The 19,311-nt window shown below is 40.8% G+C and overlaps 1 protein-coding gene across 2 annotated transcripts; it reads left to right on the forward strand.

Moving 5' to 3' along the window:
• Window positions 1-1,695: 1,695 nt before the first annotated feature.
• Window positions 1,696-15,702, forward strand: LOC146965000 (glutamate decarboxylase 1). 2 transcript variants are annotated; one of them, XM_085764659.1, is made up of 17 exons: window positions 1,696-2,101; window positions 2,946-3,185; window positions 4,889-4,951; window positions 6,078-6,233; window positions 6,651-6,893; window positions 7,053-7,143; window positions 10,845-10,957; window positions 11,527-11,642; window positions 11,753-11,832; window positions 11,919-11,973; window positions 12,407-12,523; window positions 12,676-12,740; window positions 14,081-14,159; window positions 14,253-14,402; window positions 14,503-14,610; window positions 14,934-15,023; window positions 15,194-15,702. In XM_085764659.1, exons 2-17 carry the CDS (start codon window positions 3,065-3,067, stop codon window positions 15,365-15,367), a joined length of 1,821 nt encoding a protein of 606 aa, XP_085620785.1. In that variant the 5' UTR covers window positions 1,696-2,101; window positions 2,946-3,064; the 3' UTR covers window positions 15,368-15,702. The 2 variants fall into 2 exon arrangements, with proteins under 2 accessions (XP_085620785.1, XP_085620787.1); XM_085764661.1 differs by having other exon boundaries at window positions 2,053-2,101; window positions 3,051-3,185.
• The last annotated feature ends 3,609 nt before the right edge of the window (window positions 15,703-19,311 follow it).

Consider the following 19,311-nt stretch of genomic DNA (forward strand, 5'->3'; position numbering starts at 1 on the left):
TTTGTTGTATCTTTTTTTTTTTACTCCCCTATTTTGCAACCGAGAGACAAAAATCATAAAATCTGCTTATGTGTCAGTGTCCTCATGGGAGTGAAAATGTGTACAATATACGTGTGATGAGGAGAAATGCATTTGTTGCATTGACTATTGATTGTACAAAGGGTTGGAGTTTTCTCTTTGGTAGTTCATTTTTCAAAGGCACAATATAAACAGATATCATAGAGATTTAGAGAATAGATCCACACATTTTCTGGTCTAATACAAACACTCACCAACCCCTTTGTTCATTGATATCAATTAATGTATAATGATTTCCTGGTCACTAATCATTCCTGAGGTCTATATCAGCTGTTTCCCATGAATTCCCACATTTCTAGGACAAAACTCTCTCTTTGTGTTTCTACTCAGGGAAACCAGAGCCACAGTAACTTTGGAAGATGCATTTGATTTAAGTGACACAAACTGGTGAGGCCTCATATTAGCTTTTCCTGGACATTAAATATTTTTTTCACAGAAACACGACTGTTGATTTTCTCTAATTGCTTACTGTACATCAGGGAGGGATCTCTTCAAGACCAATTACGAAGAGGAGGATCAATTAGTCAAACCATCCAGTTCTCCTTCAGTCCATATGGGCAGATGGGTCTGTGCATTGAGATGGATTGACCTTGTCCTGTGCTGTAGAGGGGCCCGGTGTTAAAAACTAGCCTTAATGATCCATTTTGGCATCTAATATTATACTTATATGGTGCCTAATGCAAAATGACTGACTGAATTAGGGGGTCAACGGGGCCCTATAGTTCAGTTTTGGCCCCTATACTGCAGCTCAGAGGAGTCAGGACCAGACAGCAGAAACACTGGAGCTGTCCAGTGCTGAAAAAACACTGCAGTCTCCTGATGAGTAAATCCCACTGTGTGTGTTTGTTATTGAGGGGATATCATCTTTGATCAGATTCACACTGATCCATCACCAGAGTGGAACAAATCTCCTGAGTGGTTGATTCCTGTCCACGTCCACGCATGTCCCCGTGTTCATGCATGATGATGACATGTTCCAGATTAATGGGTCGGTGTATAATTAGTTTCATGAAGTAGGCTATTTCTGGAATGGCCCATTTGTGCAACGCTCCTGCAGGAGTCATTCTTGGTTTCTCACTGCCACCTTGTGGATTTGAGGTGATTTTTTCCCCCTCTCTCCTCTCACTGTGTCCTGATGTCGCAACAAGCTCCATTTTTAGCAGCAAACACCAGTGTGTCAGCAAAGAAAAGTAGGAACATAAGATGCTACAGTGACAGGTGAATATACTAGATTTTAATATCATGATAGCATTAAGATCTTCCAGTGTTTGTCAGTGATCTGTCTGTGTGATGCCAGGATGACAAAACCATCCACGTGATTGGAGAAGGGAGAAATAATTAAATAAATAAAAACAATTACATGAGTGTTTAGGTTCATGATTCCCCACTGTTGTCATCTTGTTTTTTTCCACTAGAACAAAACCAGTGGCCCAACACCTCCACCTCCACCACCTCCACCACCCCCTCCCCTCTTCGATCCCCAATCCCTCCTCACGTAATGTGTTGCTCATATCATCAAACTTCCAAGTCCACCTTCGTGACCAGGATTCAAACCAGAGCTGTGTAGACACCGGACACCGGACACAATCATCACTTCTACAAAAAAGAAAAAAAAAGAAAAGAAAGAAAGTCACACTTGAGGGGCTGAGAGCGGCGCCGTTCAGTGTCCAGCCTGCAGACTGGCTGCAGACGGGTCTGCTCCACCAACATGCAGCAGCACCGGTGGAGGTAGAGGCTCCCGTCTCCCGTGACTCATTCGTGCGCAATGACAATAAACAGACAAGGCTTATCGCTCTGAATGTCAGCAAACCATAGGCACTTCAACTAAAACAAGGTCACCTTGATTTGGATCTAGTGGAGAGCTCTGGTTTTTCTTCTTCTTTTTGGAGTGGACCAAAAAAAGCGCAGCAGCAGCAGCATCCTCCTCTCTCCTCCAGGACTTAATTTTGGTGCTAAATTCACTTTGTTCGTTTTCTTTTTCCGCCTTGGACTGCACCTGTTCACCTGCATACTCATCAACCCGGTAAGTGGCTTTTATTCATTTCTACCAAATCAGAAAGGGGAAAAAAGAATGAACTCCTTTATTGTCATTGGAGAAGCTCTAACAGGTGTTTTAGACGGTTTACTCCCTGTAACAGAAGAGGTCAGGGGATTGAATCTGTGAATTGAAATGTGCGTGGAAACTGTTGGATGCTGTTTGTGCTCGTGTCTGGTGTTTATAGAGGGAGGCACGTCTTCTTTGTGACTTTAACCTGCATCACTGTCAACAACGCAATATATTCACCTTGAGCTCATATTTGACTGGCAAGTTTGTGAGGGACGGTGGTGATCATTTAGGCCAAATTAATGTGCTGTCTGTGCACTTTTTTCAAATTCAAAATAGGCCTATAAACCAATTCCCAGGCGCTGGTCCGTTGTCGTCTTTTTTCTTTTTGTTTTTTACACAGCCATAAGCTATAGAACAATTAGGTACTTGCCATTTATCATGAGGATGATCATGACACATATAAGCAGCTCTGTGATCACCATCATCCATCCAGAGCAGGATCAAGACATGCTTAAGTAATGCGCTCCTGTCAGTGGGTGTTAAATGGTTAAATTAGGAGCACTGATGGTTTTCTTCTTTGTGAATCAATAGATGCGATTGAACTTGTCATCCACTAGATTTTTTTTTTCTTTAAAAATAATAATATATAGTCTTTATATCTTGAGGCGACCACATGGATCTCAACTTGTGAGACAGATATAGTGTCCTTGTCTACAGGTCTGTGTGTCGCCAAGTTGAGCATCTCTTTCAGGGTTAAAGCGCAGGGAGGGACATTTATTTTGAAATACTGCACATTCCTGTGGGGTTTCTGTCTCCCCAGTGAGCCTCACTTTCCCATCTCGGATAGTCCAAAAAAAAAAATCGGGGTGAGTAAAAGAGAGAGAGAAAAGTGAGCAGGCTTTTTGAGGTGAGGACTTTGGCACAGGGTCTCTAGGAGCCATGGCGGCGTCTGCACCCTCCTCCTCCTCCTCCTCCTCCAACACCACCACCACCACCGGCGGCGGCGGCGGCGGCGGCGAACCGGATCCTAACTCGACAAATTTACGACCACCGGGCTCAAGTAAGGTTCCATCACGGATAAAAAATGCTGCTTCACGTGTGCTATTTACTTTGTGGGCAACGCCATTAATCATCTCCATCGAGGATGAGAGAGAGAGAGAGAGAGAGAGAGAGAGAGAGAGAGAGAGAGAGAGACATTTGACAAAAGCTTCCTTCGCCACAAATCACCGCTGCATTTCATCCCCCCCGGTAGCTACGGACCTCCGGGCGTCAGACAGACGGAAGCTGTTGTCTAAACTGATGTGCTCCACTAACATCACACTGAGGGCAATTAGCCTGAGGCTGCACCACCATCTTACCATAATTGTGACAAAATGCTACGAAAATGCATTATATTTATATGTGATTATGATTATTATTATTGTATGTATTAATTATAATAGGCCAATAAAAATAATCATAATAATGCTGTGTTAATTGCTGTGCATTCATATTTTTCTTTTTCTTCTTCTTTTCCCATGGTTTGGCTAAAATGTGCTCTGGCAGAATAAAGTGCCTGCATGGAGAAAAAAGAAGAAAAAAAAAATGAAAATTGCCCCTCAAGTGCCTGTTAATTCACCCATACATTAAATTGCCCCTAATGGCACACTTAAGTATTGAAGCCCTGGAGAAGGGGCCCTGTAGTGGAGACCAGAGTCCTTTCAATTGTCAGCTGATGGTGCCACAACAACAAGCCTGGTTCTGTCAGCGAATACACATTTGAATTGATGTCACAGGTGTAGCAGCCATCAGCTTGAAAAAATTAAAATCTGCATGTATTTATATTTCTATTGAGTGAATATTGCTTCTCACCATGATGTGATGAAAAGCACTGATTTATAGTGCTGTCGGGCTCCATGCAGAAATATTAGCCCTCGAGCTGCAGAATGTAGCCATAGTATAATCTGTGCACATCTGCTCCTTTTTCTTCCTTTGTTTTCCATTTTCTCTTCTATAGTTTTTCCCTTTTCTTACCCATCTAATTTCCTCTGACCTGAACAGAGAAAAAAAAAGAGAGGAAGAAAAGAGAAAATCATTGGGAGGACTGAGTTAAAGTGCGTCCACTGAGCTGAGCAGGGCAATGATTTCTCTAATGATCCAAAGCAAGGGTTAAATTGGGATGTGGGGAATGGGATTGCCCCCCCAACACGCACCCGTCCCCCACCCTCATCCTCACCCTCCTCCTCCTCCCACGCCCACTCTCCTGCCCTCCCCTCCTCCCCTAAATTACTGCTTTTGAGGATTTGGTCTATGCTTCTCCATCCAAGGTGCCCCATCCCCTCTCTGGCTGGAAGCCCTTGATAACGCAGTAATTCTCTATCTGTCACCGGGCAGCCGGCTCATGTCTACTGATGCTCCCATTTGAACCAGCATCTTTTCCACTCACTTTAGATCTTTTAAGGCTGGCGTGCATCTCCCAAACGGCTAATTAATTTTAAGTCCCCGCCGAGGTCATGAACGGTTAGGCCCTACATAGAGAGGAAATATAGGCTAATCCAGATCCAAGAGTCCGGGGGTGTGCGACTAAATGTTCAAATAATCCCCAGACACCAAAACACCCTCGGTAGCTATTTTTGTTTCACCATGCCACATCACTCGACCCCATGCTTGTCATGTATTTTCAGCATTCATTAGTGCAAGATAAATAATATGCACTGCAGGATTTTTACGCATCTCTAAGGCCATCTAATGATTATTATTATGTTCAATAAAAATTATTTCCAGGCTATGATGCTTGGTGTGGAGTTGCTCACGGATGTACTAGAAAATTGGGAATGAAGATATGTGGTAAGTTCAAAATTTTTCGTTTATTTTGCAGTAAATTACACAAAAGCATGAATTGACAGGGAGAGATATAATCTGTTGGTTTCAGTGTCCAGACGCACTGATGGTCCGCATCACTTTACCCGCGGCTCAGTGGAAAACAACGCGAATTTCTGGACGAATATGATTTTTTTTTTTAATGCCATCCAAACAAAAAGGAACCATTTAGATATTAATCCCATTATCATAGCTGATTACTGATCTCGGTAATTAATCTGAACAAAAAAGGCCCCAAAAGCATCAATGCAGCTCTGCAGCTGGGGTGGTGATGGAATAAAAGAACAAATTATAGAGGGTGGATTTTCCCACTTTGAGACATTGTTTCAGTGTCAGACAATAATAGTAAACCAAGGGCGGACTGACATCCTCCATAATGGTGAATGTCATGCATCAGCGCGCAGCAGTTTTTTCTATTTTTGACCGACACGTTCTGCTGGTTTCATTAAGGCCATTTCATTAATTACACAGGATTATAAATAAAGATGTTAAATACCATACATATATAGAAAGAAAATAATGTTGTTGTTTTCTTACAAGACGCTTGTTGCACATTTTCCAGATGGGATTTCTCAATTTTTATTTTTATTTTTTACTATATTCTCCCTTGCAGGTTTTTTATTGATCAATGTTCATCTCTTAGGCTTCCTCCGCGGCCCACTCCACTGTGTCTGTGGGCTGTGTTGATATCGCACTACTTGTGATGTTTCCTGCGCATCGGAGGAGCTTTAATAAGAATTTACAGCCGCTACATGACAGCGATGTGCTTTTTTTTTTTTTTTTTTTTTGCTTGGCTGGAGTTTGGTGCTGATGTCACCGAGTGTACAACCTCCCACGGAGCCCTCCGCCCATAAATAGGACTCCAAGGATGGGACCTTTTCCTCATAGACACACACACACAGGCTACACACATACACACACACAGAGAGATAAAGATAACGTGCGGTGTAGATCTTCGGAGACACAGGGGATAAAAGTCAGAAATGGGAGTGTAGAACTATTAGTGGAAACAGTAGAAGAAAAAAAAAAGCTCTTAACATGTATGGGAAGTATAACCACTCCATGGACTCCTCTTCTTCTTGTAACCGTTTAGGATTTTTGCAGAAGAACAACAGTTTGGAGGAGAGGAGCAGGGTGGTGAGCTCCTTCAAGGAGCGCGCGGCCAAGAACCTGCTGTCCTGCGACAACAGCGGCGGAGAGGCGCGTTTCAGACGCACGGAGACGGATTTCTCCAATCTGTTCGCCAGAGGTGAGTGAGACGGGGAGGATGGCTGCACATTAATGGCAGTCTCCATTTCAGATAACATATGATGCATTTAACATCAGATATGAAATAAAATGTAAAAATGTGTAAAGATTTTTATCTGGATTATAATAACTAAACGTGCAAATTGTGAAAAAATAAATAAATCAGTGCTTATAATGAATAATATTCTTTTAAGACTAATTCATTTGGTTGTGCATGGACAGGCCTATTAATTCCTTCAGGCTTAAAAAAAAAAAAAAAACTGTTGGAAGTTGCACAAAATAAATGAGTAAAAGTAATTATCAGCCTGCTGAGAAACCCAGAGGTCACCATGGAATTCAGCAGCTATGTGAGAAAGACCTGTAAAAACTCCCACAGCATGAAAGGACTCTTTTAAGTGAACACCTTTTTATTTTGTAGATCTGTTGCCTGCCAAAAATGGAGAGGAGCAAACCATGCAGTTCCTCCTGGAGGTGGTGGAAATCCTCACCAGCTACGTCCGGAAGACCTTTGACCGATCCACCAAGGTGCTGGACTTCCACCACCCCCATCAGCTGCTGGAGGGCATGGAGGGCTTCAACCTGGAGCTCTCGGACCAGCCCGAGTCCCTGGAGCAGATCCTGGTGGACTGTAGGGACACCCTGAAATATGGAGTGAGGACAGGTGAGAGGCCGCAGAGGGGCCGCATCAGCCTCCACCAATCAATAACTCTCATTAGCTTACATGCCAGTGTAATGATTACAGATAAGGCTTTTCTCACTCACTGATGATGAATTGTTTTCTGGGGATTATGTTGCTTTGTTGTCTCTCTATCAATGGCAGGTCACCCCAGGTTCTTTAACCAGCTGTCCACTGGATTAGACATCGTTGGGTTGGCAGGAGAGTGGCTCACCTCTACAGCCAACACTAACATGTGAGTACCGTGACAGTGACACAGAGGCAGTTCTTTAAATAATCTTTGTCCTCCATAAATACAGTCATGCAGATAATGACTGAGATGAAAGTAATAAGCATTAGATCCAGACTGGGGGGTGATTAGGGTCATTTGATTTTACTCTTTAAAAAGCTTATTTGTACTCTCCATTTGTCAATGGACTAGAGGAGGAGAGGCTTTCAGTTAGATGAACGCTTCAAGTGACGCACAGTAATTACTGTCTTTGGCTGAAGAATACCCTTCATGTTCTAATAGACTGTCAATCAGGCGAGAAAATAAAAAGGCACAAAACGAAGACATTTGTGAAGCTACTCCCCCGCAGTATTGTCGATGTTGGCCTCGGCACAGACTGTGGTCACATAATTCAGCCCTGCAGGCAAACTAAATTGCATATTGATTCGCATTCACAGTTTACATGGTGTCTTTGTTTCATGTAATGCTAGTTCCTGTGACATAACAATGCCAGGAGGGGAGAGAGAAAAAAAGCCTCTTCCTCTCAGACCATCTGTACACATATGACCAACCAACTGCGACCCAGCTATGACTTGAATGTACACTGAAGATACATCTTTATACTTCAGACCTGTACAGGAGCTCTGCAATACATCACATCTTTCTTTAACTCAATACAGAGCTTTTATCAATACTATTTCCAGAGTTATACTTATTATTATAACTAATAATATTACTATACTACTACTACTACTATATGCCATATGCTGCTCCCGATTTAAACAGATGGTTGAGTAAAACTTACTGCAGGGCTGTTGCATACGATTGCATATGTGTATCTCATGAAGCTACTGAACAATGGTGATGAAATAAGGAGGTGAAACTTGCAGGAGAACTGGGGCCTCCTGGTGACCATGTAGTCAAAGGTACATTTATAACAGAGACTCATTCGCACCATGTTTCCACCCATTCCTTTTACCATAAACAATCATTTAAGTGTGAATTGCTGAAAAATTCTTCGTCATTAAACCGGTCACGTGTCCGCAATTATTCTATTATTACAGCTCTTATAAATGCAACACACAACAACACAGTTGAACAATGTGGACAAGATTATAATGCAGATGGAAACATTTCTATTATGCTCATGAATTTATGTATAAATGGTTGGAAGACATCGTCAAACAGGCTCTGTTCCAGTGCGCTCTTGTAAAAGGGTTGTAAGTAACTATCCAATTCATCAGTGTTTAATGAATCTGTAACTAATGCTTTATGAATCAGTTATAAGCCATTCAGAAAAAATGTTGTGTAAAATGCTTTTGACTGGTAAGTCTTTACGGATATGAATTCCTTTATTAATCCCCAAAGGGAAATTCATTTGTCTGTCAGCTCATCTACCATTTGCAGAAGACTTAAAAAGTCTGATGGCTGTGGGTATAAAAGATCTTCTGTATCTCTCTGTCCTGCAACAAAGAACCACCATCGTTACTTCTTTTGTCCATCAAGGTCCGTGTTGTTCAGGATGGCCTCCACCATCCTCATTGTGTATCTCTCCACCACTTCCCCCAGAGAGTCCATCCTTACTCCGATCACAGAGCCAGCCTCCTTGACAAGCTTATCCAGCCTCCTTGCCCGCTTTTTCCCCAAACTTCCTCCCCAGCAGACTGCAGCATAGAATAAAACACTTGCCACCACAGACTGATAAAACATCTGTAGCATCTTACTACGGATGTTTAGGGATCTGAGCTCTTTTCTCTGCCCCTTTTTGTAGAGTGCATCTGTGTTGAGGGACCAGTCCACACCTAGGTATTTATTTTCAGGGGCTTGGACCTACCGAAATCCATGATAATTTCCTTTGTCTTTGAGGTGTTCAGGATGAGGCCGTTGTTGTGACTCCAGTCACTGAAGGCTTTTATCAAATCCCTGTATTCGGATTCCTGTCCATTCCTAATATGCCACAATAGCAGTGTCATCCGAGTATTTCTGGATGTGGCAGGACTCAGAGTTATATTTAAAGTCTGCTGTGTACAGTGTGAACAGGAATGGAGCCAGGACAGTCCCCTGTGGAGCCCCTGTGCTGCTCATTAATGTCCCAGAAAAGCAGTCTGTCCTGTCTGTCAGGTAGTATGTGATCCAGGAGACAAAGGAAGAATCCACTCCCATCTCTAAAAGCTTGTTTTTGAGTATGGTGCATGGGTTGGATGGTATTAAATGTGCTTGAAAAATCAAAAATCATAACTCTTACATAAGCGACAGATTCCAACATGTTGTTTATGACCAATCTTCGAGAAAAAGTTGTGCAAAGGATATGGACTTAATTTGATTTATTTGAAACTTATTTTATTTGAAACTTATTAATAAGAAATTATAAGAACATTATTAACAAATAGAAATAATTTAGACCAACAAAAAGTATTTCTGACCACCTTGCAACCCCAATTTATCTTCTCAGTGTCTTAAAACTGATCTAAGAACCAATGGCAAATAATTTTCTAACCACTGATAAAATTTGTAAAAGCTTAAAACACAATTCAAGTTTCACACAATTTTAAACCTTTATTACAAGTCTGTGTTGAAATTCTTAAACCTAATATCAACAGTCCTGTTTGTCATGGACCTTTTCCTTCTTGCTGGTTCAGCCATCAGTTTGTGATCCACAAAGGCGTTTTCTGTTGTTGGCAACATCACAGGGAATGACTTGAACCACAGGGTGGAGGCTGCTTACATACTTGTAATTTACCTTTATTAATAACTCCATCATCCTAATTACCCCTGGCAGATATTGACTGACACTAATAGACTGACAGTCACATCCAGGTCTTACATAATCAGAATGAGTGAACGTTGTCTGCATGAATGAATGCAGCGAAATTAATGTGCAACATCGGCAAAGTGTCATCTGACTTGTTTATTTTTTCCCCTCTATATAAGCACCTTGTGTCTATATGCTAAAGATGCTGTGGGGCACAATGCGGCATTCTGTTATGTTCCACTGATTCATTTACGTTCTTTGCATGAATAGACAGATACTTATGTAATTAGAAGCATATTGGTCTGGAGAAGATGGATGAGCCTGTCTGTGCTGTAATTCCAAATCGACTCCTCTCTGAGGCAGAGGGGACTTTAATGTACTTTGATGATATGGAATAAAAATTATATACTGTACTTCAAGAGGAGAAAATGTGAAGAAAAGTCCTGCAATGGGAAGATTGAAGGACAACTTTTTATTGTGAGCTTCCGCAGGTTATTTTTCTCTTTCTGTAATGTTTACAATATACATCAATTGTTAAAGTTGGAATATTTATTGGGTTAATCTCACTTTCTGCAAAAACGTGCTCCTCGTGTGATACCCATGAGCCTGAGACTGCGTGGTCTCTGTTTTCTGTGTCATTTCCCTGCAGCAACAACAAGATGATGTTGTCACTGAAGTGTGCAGAAGGCTGTATCTGCTCCATCCATATAGAGAGACGGCAACATGCTCAGAGACCGTGCTGTAGCATTATAGCATACAAATGCCTGTTGTTAAATATCATTGTATTTCATATTGATCCCATCAGTCTCCCCAACTGCCTTTAGGTGTAATTGAGTTTAGTTTGCAGTGAGAAAATTGTATTACTCATATACAATTGTTCAATTAACATGCAACTGTGGTAAAGATTTCACATATGCCATTGGCAGAAGGATTCACTTGGCTTTTTTCTACCTTTTGTTTTTTTGGTTTGTTCCAGGTTTACCTATGAGATCGCCCCTGTCTTTGTACTAATGGAGCAGTTGACACTGAAAAAGATGAGAGAAATCATTGGCTGGCCTGATAGAGAGGGTGATGGAATATTTTCTCCAGGTAAGAGCCAAATCTCTGAGCCAATTTGTCGAGGCGCTACGCCTCTGAATTTGTAGATTTCACAGCTCAAAGATCTTATCTTGGTTCGAGCTGTGGAGGATGAACTTTTACTACTACTAAGACTACTAGGCTACTACTACTACTTGAGGAAAAGTATCAAGACTTCCACTTCAGTTTTACAGGCTAAAGTTATGTACTATAGAAGTTCCTAGGTGCTGGCATCAAAATATCACAACAGCCACATTATGCAGAATGGTTTTCAGAATACAGTACATTACCCCACTGCAATTATTGACACATTAAACATGTAGCCCACATACTTTTATTGGTGCAGTTGGTAAAGGTGAGGCTTGTTTAAACTAATTTATATCTTTTATTGATATATATTGTATTATTGCATCATCCGAATGTGACTAAAGCTGTGAAATAAATCTAACAGCATAAAAGTCATAGTTGTACATGTGTAACTGGGAGGTACTAAGAATAAAAACTGCACCTTCAAGTAAACTTATGTAATGTATTTAATGAAAACACTAAATGTACTCAGTTTCTTTCCACTTTCTCTGCAGGAGGAGCAATCTCCAACATGTACAGTGTGATGATTGCCAGATACAAGTACTTCCCTGAGGTCAAAACCAAAGGCATGGCAGCTGCTCCCAGACTGGTCCTCTTCACCTCAGAGCATGTCAGTCCTACACCGTAGCAGTGACACAGAGTTTAACAAGAATCACAGTATCATCGGCAAATGTTTAATTTCCCTTTAAGCATGTGACTGATCTACGTCTGTTCCTGCAGAGCCACTATTCGATCAAGAAAGCCAGTGCAGCTCTGGGCTTTGGGACAGAAAACCTGATCCTTCTGAAGACAGACGAGAGGTTTGTTTGATACTTAACCCGCAACATGCACGCATCCTGGTACAACGGCAAATATCTGGAATAGTAAATGCTTTCTTCTTTTCCAGAGGGAGAGTCATTCCTGCCGATTTGGAAGCCAAAGTAATAGAGGCCAAGCGAAAGGTGAATGTCAGCAACAGTGACTCAGACATCTTCCCCATTAATTTATTTATTTGCTTCTGTCAGTGGCTCCATACACTGAAAAACACTCACTGGTTTTTAGATGTAAGGAATGAAACACTTTATTTTGCCAGAACAGGAAAGTTATTTCAATCAGGTTAATGCTTCTGTGTCCTCACATGTGACGCTGTCCTGGTCTTAAGTACCTCTCCTGGAAGTAATGCTTCAAAGGCAAAGTGATGTGTAGACTAGAAGAAATTGGAAAGCAATTACGCCCCAACAATAGGCACAGACAGGAAGAGTGCATTATTTGAGAAATGTGTTTTAGCCCATCTCTTTGATGTCAACAATCGCTGGGAAAGAAGCAGCGTAACAACTTGAATTCAGCCCAGCCAACGTCTCCTTTTCTTTAACCTCCAGTGTTTTTTGTTTGCAGGGGTATGTTCCGATGTTTGTGAACGCTACCGCTGGTACCACCGTCTACGGAGCCTTTGATCCCATCAATGAAATTGCAGACATCTGTGAAAAGTACAATATGTGGCTCCATGTGGATGTAAGAGAATATTGCTGATCTTATATTTTAAAAAACACGTGATATCCCCTGTGAAGCTATTGTTAAGCCAGTGTAATAAGTACTGGCCAATGGTAATTACTACAAGGAGTTAATAAAGTACTGCTGTAATAAATATGTTGTGTCCTGTGCAGGGTGCTTGGGGAGGAGGTTTGCTGATGTCCAGAAAACACAGACACAAGCTGAATGGAGTGGAGAGGTAAGAGAAAAGCACTACTGTTTTTTTTAAGCACATCGAGTTGAGTTTAATTGTCACAGACAGTAAAAATGGTTGTCTTTTGTCATGTAGCTTCTTAAAGTCTGAAAATAATTATCAACTGGATGATGGAAGGTTTGAAAAGACATTTTCATAAATGCCGTTTGAGTTGCATCATAAGAAATGTAGAATATGGTGGTTTGAATCTTGGTATAGGAGATCACTGTTATTATTTTTCTCAGTCACTGCAAATGCATAAAAAGAACAAAAATATCCTGTCGCCCGAACCGCATTTTTTTCCTGAAGGCCACCATTGTTTAAATGATGGCTGTAAAATCATTGACAACACACCTCAAATTGGAAATAAGGTCAATTTGTACTCTCTTATTGTGATTTTTAAATGTTTTATTCCCACCCATAAACTACAGTCACAGTGTGTGATTCACTTATCAGCAAACACAAATGCTCGCAATATTGTAGCTTACCTCAAAACAATGGAAGCTGACTCAAGGGACAGCTTGACAACCACACTTGTCTGTAGCTAGCTCAAACAAGTTACTTTGCAAAAATACCTGGATTACCCACAATGCACCAGTGCACAGGTCCAACAAAAGCCTTTGTCAACAACAATGATAGATGCAACTGCTATCTTACAAACACATCAGCCTGCTGCAACCACAAGAGGGCAGCGAATGACAAGATGAACACAAACGATTCAAACGCAAACACAAAAACGCAAACACAAACGAAGCAGTTCTGAGATGTAAAGAGAGATATCGCTCTCACTTCAATGTTGTTCTAATTGATGTCATATTTAACTTTAACTGGGATGCCGTATAGCTCAGTGGGCTGAGCAGGTGCCCCATATGCAGAGGCTACAGTCCTCGCTGCAACCGGCCTTGGTTGGAATCCCGAATCTGTTGGCCCTTTGCCGCATGTCATTCCCCCTCTCTCTGGCTCCCCATTTCATGTCTCTCTCAACTATCCTATCAATTAAACGCAAAAATCCCCCCAAAATATACTTGAGAATATATTTAACTTTAACTGGTAAAGTCCTGCTAACCTTTGGTGCTGAATCTACATGAGAGTAAAATAATCATTTGCAGGAATGCCGCTTTAAAATCATGGCCAGAAAAATGTAAAATCAGAAATCTGTAGTCAGCTCAAATGACCACAGGTATTTCAAACTGTGCCTTTCAAAAGCCTCACACATGGATATTGGAATGAAATTGCAAATGTCAATGTATTTCTCAGATCACCACTTCTGTTCCCTGACTTTACACACACACACACGCAAGCACACGCATTACGCAGCTGCCTTTACTGTTTCAATATCTGTACAGAGCCAACTCAGTCACCTGGAACCCTCATAAGATGATGGGAGTGCCGCTGCAGTGTTCTGCCATTCTGGTCAGGGAGAGGGTGAGAAAGCTTTTCACTTTCACTGCTGCACATTCGGCCACAGCACGTGCCGTCGTGTACACAAATGATCACAAATTGTTGTTTCCATTGCAGGGATTACTACAAGGCTGCAACTCCATGTGTGCTGGCTACCTCTTCCAGCCAGACAAACAGTACGATGTCACATACGACACAGGCGACAAGGCCATTCAGTGTGGCCGCCACGTTGATATCTTTAAATTCTGGCTCATGTGGAAGGCAAAGGTACTTACACTCCTCACCTCTATCAATAATGCTGCAATATCCAGAATGTGATGATAATAACTCTCACTTTTTCTTTGTTTCAATTCAATCTACCTAAAAGGGAACAGTAGGATTTGAGCAGCATATCGACAAATGCCTGGATCTGTCAGCGTACCTCTACAATAAGATAAAAAGCAGGGAGGGCTTCGAGATGGTGTTCAATGGAGAGGTGAGATTGTTATGGCAAACAGATTGCAAATATATTTCAAATGAACGCATATTCACTGTACTAAAGCTGTTAAATAAACATGAATCAGATTTCACTGGATACTTAAGTCTTTAGTTTACTTATCTGAGCTTTTCTGCTCTGCACAACTCCCAGCTTTTGCTCATTGATGAACAGCTGCAACAGTGCATTTAGTATCTTAACTTGGTTTTAGGATTGATTGGGTCATTATGCATCGCTGACGCGTTGACAAGAAAAGCTGAAATTTCAGAAGGCGCTTGATATCGACGCTCATTACAAATGTTGTTCCCATTTCCCCTTATCAGCCGCAGCACACCAACGTCTGCTTCTGGTACATTCCACCGAGCCTGCGAGGCCTGCCTGATGGTGAAGAGAGGCGGGAGAGGTTGCACAAGGTATTGACTCATTAATCTGCTTTTTAAGCTTTGTTTCTTCCTACCTCGCCCTCTTTAGTAACTGCTCAGATTCAGGGATTCATTAAGGAAAATAAAACACAACTGAGTGTTTGTATATATTTGTGGTTTGCAGAGTTTGGATGGTAACAATCTATGTCTACCCACAACAGGTGGCCCCAAAGATCAAGGCCATGATGATGGAGTCTGGGACCACGATGGTGGGCTACCAGCCGCAAGGAGACAAGGTCAACTTCTTCCGCATGGTCATCTCAAACCCTGCTGCTACCAGGTCAGACATCGACTTCCTGATTGAGGAGATCGAGCGACTGGGCCATGACTTATAAGAGCCACAGCTGTATCGTAAACCCACCCACCCTAAAATATCTGTCTTTTCTGACTCTGAGGAGCCCAGAGCTTGGCTTTCCGTTCGTCTCATACAGACATTGAGATTTTTTGCTTACAGGTAATTTCTGACAATGCACAACAAATAATAATACGCCCTGTGTGTCTCTTCTCTGTCTCTTCTGTCTTTAGCAATGACGTATATTTAAAAGATTTACACAACAAATTATCCGAGTGATGACACAAGTCTAAGCTTGAGAGAATCACACAAGCGCACTTGTGTTCTTGGTAAACCAGATGTGAAGTGTGGAACAAACATATATTGTCAATGTGATGAGTATAACAGATAAGATAAGATAAGATATACTTTATTGTCCCAGAGGGAAATTCATTGTGGGCAGAAGTGCAGACAGAGACTGTTTCGCCATACAGCAGTTTCTGCAGTTTGTTTCTTTTCATGTAAATATGAGAAAGCAAGAAGTCCTGAGCACTTGGAGTGATTCTGTCATACAGCAGCGATAAAAATTTCATTTTACCGTTAAATACCGTCAATATAGAGACCAATATTAAAAACAAAATGTGATCACAATATTTTTTCACAACTAACAGAGCACAAAGTAGGAAACTTACAGCGCACACACATATACCAATTTGACTACTGGTGCTCCTGTGTCACCTATGTAATTATCAAGCCAGATGCACCGCCATATTGTAACCTAGCTGTTACTTTCCTTTGGTATTATATAAGTGGGAATATATAACACAGTCATTGTAACAGTCACTGTACTTGAGTGCTGTGTTTTTAGAGATTTTTGTGTAGATTGTGTATAGTATTGTTACATTGCCTTTGTGCCAAATGTGTCCACGTTTTACAGTGAGAAAATCCTATATGTAAATCAACCATACAGTATAATATGAAATAGAATTATGACTTTATTTATATTGAGAGATTATAATTGTGAATAGGTTATCTGCTATTCTGTTCCATTTGTAATGTATCCTCCTTCATATTTTAAAACTGCTGTATTTTATCATAATGTGTCACAATCACAAAGTCTTTTAGTGTATTTGTGAACCAAAGAAGGGTTGAGTTACATTTATGAACACATACACAGCCCTTATTTCTCCCTTATGGATGAATTCAGATGTTTATAATAAGAATATTTAACTTATCACCCTTAACGTTAGTGCAATCTATGTTGTGAAACTGTGCAAAGTCATTGTGATTCACTGGCTCAATATTGTCCAGACACTTGGCTACTAGATGTGGGAGGCTTGACCGGCAGTGCAGCTCCTGCTGGATAAAAAGCACAATGCTAAACCATGATCATGGGGCAGCTTATTTAGGGACATATGATTGTCTGTATAATGTGTTCAGTGGAGTAAAACTATAATATGCAATTTTTGTTTTGTCTTAACATGCTCGCTGTAGGCACACGTTTATGTTGAGAAAAACAATGTGAGAAACTGGAACTATTTATTATTACTAATAATTTTTGCTTGAACAATGAAATGCACAATGGGATTTATTGAACAACTGTACATTCCTGGATTAGCAGGGAAATGTCCTCCCATGTTGAATTCAATGTAGGCACTTTAACTTCCCATCTTTTTCAGAGTATTACTGTTGTATTCACAGCGCTAATAAAGACATGAGCTCTCCAACATCTATGGGCACAATTTTTGCAGTTTGTAAAAAAGAAAAAAGGACCTTTAAACTTAACAAAATAAATATATGTGGTGAACGACACTGATGTGAGAGCATCTTGGAAACCTTTCAGTCTTTGCTTTCATCTGACACTGCCTTTACTCCTTCACTGCTGCTACATAATGATAATTATGATGATAATAATAAATGCTTTCTTTTGTCAAAAACTGGGCTTGCACACTGGAATTGAAAACACAAAGATGACTATAAAACACTGTTAATACACCAAACAAATGTTTCATGTTTGATATATTATATGGGCAATGCATGAGTGTATATATATGTATCTATATAGACTACTCACATGAGTTGATATTTTGTATTGTGCCGTGTGAAAAAGTGCTGTCAACAGATTACAGAGCATAAAAAATATTTTTCCCTAGCTTTTTTGAAACTCGAATTATGAATGATTATGAGTGGAAAAAACTGACAAAGAGCATCAAGGTGGTGACAGCCACAGACTTTCTCTGTACTTATATTCAACATATAGACAGATACTGTATATGCAAATTAAATTCAGTACCTGGAGAAAAAGAAGTACAGTAACGTGGTCTCTATAAATTCCCGTAGTAAATGGTAAATGTGCATGTTTTCCATATAGAATTTTTTTTATCTTTCTTTTTTCCCATACAACCTTTCAATCCACCTGGCTGTCACCAACCACTGGTCAGATTAATCACCCTGAAGGGACTTTTTATTGGCTGATCATCACACAGCTGAGATTTCACTCCACTCCTCTCATTACTCACACTTTTAAGGTATTTATCATAAAATGCATTAGACTGTGCTCTCTTAACATTTTTTTTCCTGAGGAGGCTATTCCGAGGCTCTGCCTGGCTGCGTTTTATTTTCGACACAGCTGTAGAGGGACTGGCTGTTTCAGAGGCTCACCTCCCATCCTCCACCAGGCAGACGCTGTTTCTTTGTTTCATGGTTGAGTGCAGCGATCATTACAGACTCCAGTGTCACTGGCTGCTTTGTAAAGTTACATGGAACAGAGGATTAAAGGAATAACCACACATAATGGGGTAAGAGAGAAGACAACCATTGACTTCTAGCTATAAGAGAGGGTATTTTTTCTCTGTCCTTTATCAATATATTTATTTATTTATTTTTGTCAGTATAACTGGGGGTTAAACGTGCCAAAGCGTAATGACATGGCCAATTTAGTAGCAGGTGTGGGAGAATCTCACGATGATTAAAATGCAAATAAAATCAGGCCTCCAGGTCCTGTAGTTTGTCACAGTCTAGTGACTCTGGACATGAATGAATGGCCACCCAAAGTAAGTTCATACAAATACCAGTCTATTAAAAACAATGAACAAAAAGGGTTCATCATTAGATTACAATGGTAAATTCAGTTGGGAAACACAAGGCTGTAGCTGGTTTAAGGCTATAGAATCAATATTTAGCAGTATTTCATCAACAATCAGTGGCGCCATCAATTTTACTTAGGAGCATAATTAAACTTTGATCAAGAAGAGATCAGGTCAATAAAATGATGGGGAGCTGGAGCTGCTCTGTTTTTGCAGTAGCCTCTGTCTCTGGAGGGTGAGTGGGCTGGCTCTGAACACCAGACTGTAAAACACTTAATGTCTGTCTCTGCACTATGGTCTGTTCACCCTCCATTTCACACCTGGCACACACACACACAAACTCAGACACATTTGGATTCAGCACTCATTTTAATGCTGCAAATGAAACAAAGACTCATTAGGTGCACTACCTTTGCACCCAAGTGTTGAATCTATTTCACTTAAGTAAATTCATATTTTCATTTTTGTTTTATTTGTGAGCACTCTGAGGCCGAGACAAAGTTTCCTTTTACACACAATAGGTCGCTCAGCCATCTATCCCTTCTTAGTTGTGTTACTCCCCCCTCTCTCTCTCTTATACATCTATGAATCTTGTCAGTGGTGCCAAATATATCTCCCGCCTCTGGGAATCACTGCCACATTAGCTTCCTGATAGATACTGACATTCCCATTGTGTAAGGCAAGTTTAATGAAATGATGATGATGATGATGATGATATTGACTGCGGGCTGCTTGCCAGCCCTTCCCCCCCTCCTTCTCTCCAGACACCATTCGTGCACATGTGCTGCTAATTCAGCCTGAAAACAATCTTTAAAAAGAAAAATTGCCTTTAGTTTTATTCTACTTAAATATAATTATGTGTTCTTGTTATTTAAAACGTGTGAATTTGCCTCCACAATTTGTTTGTTTTGCTCTCAAATTC

The sequence above is a fragment of the Trachurus japonicus genome, chromosome 21, assembly GCF_045865225.1.
Source record: "Trachurus japonicus isolate A0001 chromosome 21, Traja_1.0".
Lineage (NCBI taxonomy): Eukaryota > Metazoa > Chordata > Actinopteri > Carangiformes > Carangidae > Trachurus > Trachurus japonicus.

Coding starts and splice junctions, on each gene's coding strand:
- LOC146965000 (XM_085764659.1), top strand. CDS start 3,065: ATGGCGGCGTCTGCACCCTCCTCCTCCTCCTCCTCCTCCAACACCACC. Junction 7,144..10,844: donor TCTACAGCCAACACTAACAT/GTGAGTACCGTG, acceptor GGTTTGTTCCAG/GTTTACCTATGAGATCGCCC. Junction 14,160..14,252: donor CCATTCTGGTCAGGGAGAGG/GTGAGAAAGCTT, acceptor TTTCCATTGCAG/GGATTACTACAAGGCTGCAA.